This window comes from Megalobrama amblycephala, linkage group LG4 (genome assembly GCF_018812025.1).
Source record: "Megalobrama amblycephala isolate DHTTF-2021 linkage group LG4, ASM1881202v1, whole genome shotgun sequence".
Classification (NCBI taxonomy): domain Eukaryota; kingdom Metazoa; phylum Chordata; class Actinopteri; order Cypriniformes; family Xenocyprididae; genus Megalobrama; species Megalobrama amblycephala.
This window is the reverse complement of record NC_063047.1, coordinates 34,472,914-34,479,605: the sequence shown is the minus strand read 5'-3', so window position 1 is coordinate 34,479,605 and position 6,692 is coordinate 34,472,914. Positions and strand designations below refer to the sequence as shown.

The 6,692-nt window shown below is 50.2% G+C and overlaps 1 protein-coding gene across 1 annotated transcript in view; it reads left to right on the top strand.

Moving 5' to 3' along the window:
* The window catches only part of mcm7 (minichromosome maintenance complex component 7), a 6,793-nt gene extending 247 nt beyond the window's left edge, over nucleotides 1-6,546 (top strand). The window contains exons 2-15 of the mRNA XM_048189014.1: nucleotides 1,129-1,208; nucleotides 1,286-1,450; nucleotides 1,700-1,824; nucleotides 1,974-2,154; nucleotides 2,233-2,370; nucleotides 2,456-2,605; nucleotides 3,161-3,275; nucleotides 3,347-3,478; nucleotides 3,873-3,956; nucleotides 4,032-4,243; nucleotides 4,318-4,583; nucleotides 4,937-5,105; nucleotides 5,921-6,030; nucleotides 6,198-6,546. Of these exons, the coding sequence (XP_048044971.1) occupies nucleotides 1,129-1,208; nucleotides 1,286-1,450; nucleotides 1,700-1,824; nucleotides 1,974-2,154; nucleotides 2,233-2,370; nucleotides 2,456-2,605; nucleotides 3,161-3,275; nucleotides 3,347-3,478; nucleotides 3,873-3,956; nucleotides 4,032-4,243; nucleotides 4,318-4,583; nucleotides 4,937-5,105; nucleotides 5,921-6,030; nucleotides 6,198-6,405 (2,135 nt within the window). The 3' untranslated portion in view covers nucleotides 6,406-6,546. The remainder of the gene's footprint in view (nucleotides 1-1,128; nucleotides 1,209-1,285; nucleotides 1,451-1,699; nucleotides 1,825-1,973; nucleotides 2,155-2,232; nucleotides 2,371-2,455; nucleotides 2,606-3,160; nucleotides 3,276-3,346; nucleotides 3,479-3,872; nucleotides 3,957-4,031; nucleotides 4,244-4,317; nucleotides 4,584-4,936; nucleotides 5,106-5,920; nucleotides 6,031-6,197) is intronic.
* The last annotated feature ends 146 nt before the right edge of the window (nucleotides 6,547-6,692 follow it).

Sequence of the window (6,692 nt, the reverse complement as noted above, 5' to 3'; positions counted from 1 at the left end):
TTCTGATGCGCATCACAGTTCGACGAAACGAAAGTAAAATCAACTCGAATGTGAATAATTTATTTCTGAACTCGAGCAGAAATATACGTTACTTGTGTCTGTTTTACATTTCTGCGATGTTTTGCTGTTATAGTGTTTGTGTAAAAGCAGCTTTAACTTTGTTTTATTGTGGCCGCGGGAGTTGCGCGCGCTTGCGCTGAAGTGCCCGGATGGAGTTCAGGAACAAAGAGCGGCGGCGCGCGGAGAGCATGTGCTTCAGACAACCTTCTTTTTTCCAAGTCAAAAGTTTAACAAATCCGTCCAGAGTCCTGTGTCTGTTTATTCCTATCCGCACACGATCGCTCGGTACTGTACTGGTCGTAAGACGTCGCTTTAAAGCACGGTGTTGAAGTTTCGACTGTCCCGTGTAAAACGGAGCCGCGTGAACCGAACCGAACCGAACCGACACCTGAGCCACGGGTCGCTGCGGATCGCGCGGTTCTGCTGATGAGCGCACAGAGTCGCGTTTAGTCCGGACGGGACTAGCTTGTAAAGGGCGGAGTGATCGCGGAAGCGGCGTGGCTGTAGCTAGGCTCGAGAGCCATGTGCTTCTTTGTTTACAAAAACAGCAGCCGTCGAGTGGCGTTACGCGCGCGTCATTTATATCGAGAAGGCAAATGCGCAGCGATATCGTGTCGCCTGTCAGGCCGAAACACGGACACGGGAGTCGAGATCCGGTCGATCGACACGACAATAATACGATGTTTTGCTCGAGTCATGAGGCTGTTTGGACGCGTCGATCAGTTTCACTTTATTTACCCTCGAACGGCTGTTCTGTGTTCGAGAGTCACTAGTAAATTTTTAAAGCGGAAATCGTGTTAATTTCATGTACACGAAGAGTGTATCTTGAGTTTTGGACTGAACTGAGACATTTTCAGCCCTTTTGTTTTTGCTGCTCTTCGGTTTTTGCTCGTTTGTTTACGAACACGAATCATCGCTTCCTGCGCGCGCTCACGTGACTGATGTTTGTGATCGCGCGCTCATCTGAAACTTTCCTGCACGTGCACAAACATCTACTCGAGCGGTTTGCTGCCGCGTTCCTCGGATTTGTGGCTCGTGTGTGACAGTGGTTTGCTGATGTGTTTCCAGAGAAGTGCAAGCGCTTCCTGCAGGAGTTCTACAGCGAGGATGACTCCGGGAAGAAGGTGTTCAAATACGGCGCTCAACTGGTGAGATCTTCCGGCCCGTTCCTGCAGACTGAACATCAGCGTGTCAGACTCCCGCTCAGGTGTGCTTGTGTTTGCAGGTGTCGCTGGCGCACCGTGAGCAGGTGGCGCTGCTGGTGGATCTGGACGACGTGGCGGAGGAAGATCCCGAGCTGGTGGAGAGCGTGTGTGAGAACGGCAAACGTTACGCCGGACTGTTTGCGGATGCGGTTCACGAGCTGCTGCCTGAATACAGAGAGCGAGAGGTGCGTCTGACTGTAGATCTGTAGGGCTGCCAGAGAGTAAACTCATGAACGGTTATGATGTGCAGGACGAAAGACTAGAACTAGTTAACGTAAGAATATGTGTGTTCAGATTTATCCTCACACTCACGTGAAGCGACATTAGTCAGCACATCTGGGCTGCGTGATCGTTCATATCATATTGCATATAAGAATATCTAACTTCATACAGTGCACTGGTGTGATTATCACTAATATTGACTTGTTTTGTAGGTGGTGGCGAAAGACGCCTTGGACGTTTATATCGAGCACCGGCTGATGATGGAGACGAGGGGTCGTGACCCCGCAGACACGCGTGACTCCAGGAACCAGTATCCATCTGAACTCATGCGCAGATTGTGAGTGACTGAAACACACACACACACACACACACACACACACACACACACAGGTCATTTTGGTGTGTTTCAGCTGTTATTGTTGGTCACATGCTCTCACTCAGTGTTTGGTTTTGTCGTGTCATCTCTGCATGAATTGTGTGTTTCAGTGAGGTTTATTTCCGGCCTCCGTCGACGCTGAAGCCGAAGGTGGTGCGTGATGTGAAGGCCGACAGCATCGGTCAGCTGGTGACCGTCAGAGGAATCGTCACCAGAGCCACAGAGGTCAAACCCATGATGGCCGTGGCCACGTACACGTGTGATCAGTGCGGCGCAGAGACATACCAGCCGGTAGGGACGTGATTGGTCAGTGTGTGTGTGTGTGTTTAGCCGCCCCAGTGCTTCCGTTAACACCGTCCTCTTCCTCAGATCGCCTCTCCGAGCTTCACGCCGCTGATCATGTGTCCCAGTCAGGAGTGCGTCACCAACAAATCCGGAGGGCGGCTGTACCTGCAGACGCGAGGGTCAAAGTTCATCAAGTTCCAGGAGCTGCGCATTCAGGAGCACGTATGTGTGCGAGCGTCACAGCATGTGTTAGTCTGCCTGAAGGTGTGTGATGTTGATTGTGTCGATGCTTGTGTTGAACACTCAGAGCGATCAGGTGCCGGTGGGAAACATCCCGCGCAGTATGACCATCTACGCCCGCGGAGAGAACACGCGTGTGGCGCAGCCCGGAGATCACGTGGCTATTTCTGGAATATTCCTGCCTCTGCTGCGCTCTGGATTCAGACAGGCTGTGCAGGTGAAACACACACACACACACACACACACACACACACACACACACACACACACACACACACACACACACACGTTAGCAGCGCATGTAGAAATCAGCTTCACAGTAATAAACAGGAAAATGACAATCAATGATGAGACAAACTCAAATTCAGCTGCTCTAAATACAGAATTGTGTCATTATTCAGATCGATTCAGTTCTACTTCTGCAGAAGTGTCAAAGCAGTCGAATCAATTTATATATATATAATTTTTTTTTACCTTGTAAAAGCAATTTAAATGTCATACTTGGATCTTTTCTCTGGTGACTCATGCTGGTCTACAGTCATCTAATGCACTTAATTAAACCACGCCCCTTCCTCACAATCCACTGCAAACTGCATTAAGTGCCACGCCCACATCTCAATATCCAATCAACAACTGTCAGACAGAACCAAATCCTGCCCTATGTTTGTTTTCCTTTGATTCTAAATGTCACATGACCTTGAGCTCTGTTTCCTCTGTTCAGGTGTATCTGTTGGTGTGTTTAACTCTGTGTGTGTGTGTGTGTGTGTGGCAGGGTTTGCTGTCGGAGACGTATCTAGAGTGTCACTGCATCACTCTGATGAATAAGACTGAGGATGATGAGCTGGGAACTGAAGAGCTGAGTGACGAAGAGCTGCGGCACATCACAGGTAATGCTTTGTGTCTGTGTGACGTGAACTTCATGAAGTGCGTCTAGACTTACGTGTGTGTGTGTGTGTAGAGGAGGATTTCTACGAGAAGCTGGCGGGATCGATCGCTCCAGAGATCTACGGTCACGAGGACGTGAAGAAGGCGCTGCTGCTGCTGCTGGTTGGTGGAGTGGAGCAGGCGCCGCGCGGCATGAAGATCAGAGGTGAGAGTCTGGAGGAAACCTCAATCCGTCTGGATCTCTTACATCATTGCTAATTACTTCTGGAAAATGATAAACTTGCATCAAACTCTGGCTTTTTTTCACTTGAGACAACCAATGTTGTTTTCATTAATTCTTTTTATTTATTTATTTATTTTTTTTGAAAATCACCTAACTCACTTTAAACCACCCAATATTTAAATCTCTTAATTGTCTTTGGCTCAGTGGTGCTCGAGTCGCTGCTGCACTGATATTCTGCTCGACGACGCTATAAAGGATCACTTGTGTTGTCGTTACGCATCATGTTGGAAAAGCTCTAAGCCGTTATAGAACAGCGAGTTTCAGTGAAGCTGCTTTGAAACGAGCGCTGTAGAAATGCATGTTTTTCTGTTTGCAGGGAACATCAACATCTGTCTGATGGGTGATCCGGGTGTGGCCAAGTCTCAGCTGCTGTCGTACATCGACCGTCTCGCCCCTCGCAGTGAGTCCGTCGCCCGCAGCATCTGCTCGTCCTTCAGCTCCGCGTTCTCCTGACTAACCTGCGCTCTGTTCTCAGGTCAGTACACCACTGGCCGCGGCTCGTCCGGCGTGGGACTGACGGCGGCGGTCATGCGTGACCCGGTGACGGGAGAGATGACGCTGGAGGGCGGCGCTTTGGTGCTGGCGGATCTGGGCGTGTGCTGCATCGACGAGTTCGACAAGATGGCCGACGCCGACCGCACGGCCATTCACGAGGTCATGGAGCAGCAGACCATCTCCATCGCCAAGGTACGAGTCGCTGCGTTTGAGCTGCGATTGTGACTCCTGAATGAGTGCGATCACATGTTTCCTGTCTATCTCAGGCCGGCATCATGACGTCTTTGAACGCGCGTTGCTCTATCCTCGCGGCGGCGAACCCTGCGTACGGCCGGTACAACCCTCGCAAAACCATCGAGCAGAACATCCAGCTGCCGGCGGCGCTGCTGTCCCGCTTCGACCTGCTGTGGCTCATTCAGGACAAACCGGACACGGACAACGACCTGCGGCTGGCGCAGCACATCACATACGTGCACCAGCACTGCCGGCAGCCGCCCACGCACTTCAACCCCATCGACATGAAGCTCATGAGGTAAACACGTGATCATCCGTCACACTCGTGTTAACACAGATGCTGTTTACGCTGGCATTGACGCGATGGGGCCGCACCAGTGATCGATGTAACTGAAACATGAAAACTGTGGTTTAGTTTCTTTATATTTCTGTTGTTTGGCCTTTTTTGCCCTCAATGTAAAGCACATGTTGGTATTGTAGTGTTCAGCACAGGAAACGGCTGTACAACATCCCATCAAACGTTCAGAGGTCGACAGCCGACTGACCCGTCGAGCGTTTCACTGCAGATGTGACGCTGTTTCTGAACCTGAATGTGATTGAATCTGTTTAGTCCTGAACACGTGACTGACGTTCGCTCTCTCTGTCTCTCAGGCGTTACATCAGTAAGTGTAAGCTGAAGCAGCCGGTGGTTCCAGAGTCTCTGTCTGATTACATCACAGCGGCGTATGTAGAAATGAGGAAAGAGGCGCGGGTCAGTAAAGACACGACCTTCACCTCGGCCCGGACGCTGCTGTCCATCCTGCGCCTCTCCACTGCCCTGGTGAGACTCGCAAACCCACATCCGTCATCATCATTTGATCTCTGCTACTGGTCTGATCCGTCGGGATGGGTATTGAGAACCGGTGATTCGATAAGAAACACACATTTCGATTCCGCTTCAGTTCCTGTGTGCGCATTTTAATCATTTAAATCATCCAAGCGTGAAAGAGTCGCGCACAGTTTTCTGTTCTGAGTGTTTACTTTTCTTTCTTTTTTGCTTGAAATTTATATTTTAATAATTTTAATGGAACCAAAATCATTAGGTGGAACCGGGACTGAGAAATTTCTTAAGATTCCCATCCCTACTGATCCGATCTCTGGTCTGATGTGGCCGTTGTGTGTTAAAAGTGCTGTTTGTGCAGGTAGCTGCGATCATCTCTACTGTAGAAACGGCACTTCACGACACACACTGCCGTTCACACGCGCTTTGTCTGTCAGGTGACGTTGCTGCTGTCCATCATGTCTGTTGTCGTGGCGACGGTCAGCTTTGCGGGGTCGGCAGTCAGCCTCAGTCACGCCGCTGTGCAAACCCATGCAAAACTGACCGCACGCGACGTGCCGCACGACTCGCGCGCCTGACTCTGAGACTAGCTGGTGTTGAGAGGCCGAGACTTGGGCAGTTGCTGGCTTTCCCAGAAGGCATTGCACTTGTCTCGGTCTGACAGTGCCGGCACAACTCATCAGTTTGCTGAAGGATGTTTGACGTTGGAAAAATGGTTTGTTTTTGAGGAAAATGACTTTCACCCGTGTGATCTGTTGAGGATGTGACCGTGTGTGTGTGTGTGTGTGTGTGTGTGTGTGTGTGTGTGTGTGTAGGCTCGTTTGCGGATGGTGGATGTTGTAGAGAAGGAGGATGTTAACGAGGCCATGCGACTGATGGAGATGAGCAAAGACTCGCTGCAGGCCGACAAGAGCAGCAACACCAGGTACACTGAACACATCAGATCACCTTGATTTCACAGACTGAATCTCAAAACAGCTTCACGGTAATAAACAGGAAAACTGATTCAGTGAGACGAGTTCAGAAGACGGCAGTGTCGTTCAGGGTGTCTGGGATCAGTGTTACTGAGCATTGACCGTGTCTCGTCTCTAGGGCGCAGCGTCCGGCTGACGTGATCTTCTCTCTGCTGCGGGAGCTGGCCGGCGAGGGTTCGGCGCGGTCGGTTCGTATGGCGGAGGCGGAGCAGCGCTGCGTGTCTCGCGGTTTCACTCCGGCGCAGTTCCAGGCCGCTCTGGACGAGTACGAGGAGCTGAACGTGTGGCAGATCAACCAGGCGCGCTCACGCATCACGTTTGTGTGAACGCGCAAAAACAAAACAGACTTTAAGTGATCGACCCGTTAGAGCTTTTCGGTCTAATGTTGTTGTGATGGGAGGGAGCAAGCTTTGTTTTTTTTTGCTTTTTAATCTGTTAAATTTCTGAAATAAATGTAAATAGATGAACTTTGTTTTGAGTCTGTTTTGTAAAGATGATTTACGGTCATTCCTGCAGGATTTTGATGAAATACTGACACGTTCCACGCGAGCAGAACTTGGGATTTCAGTGTGGAAAACTTGAAGGTTTGTGTCAACTTATTTCAAAGCGATCA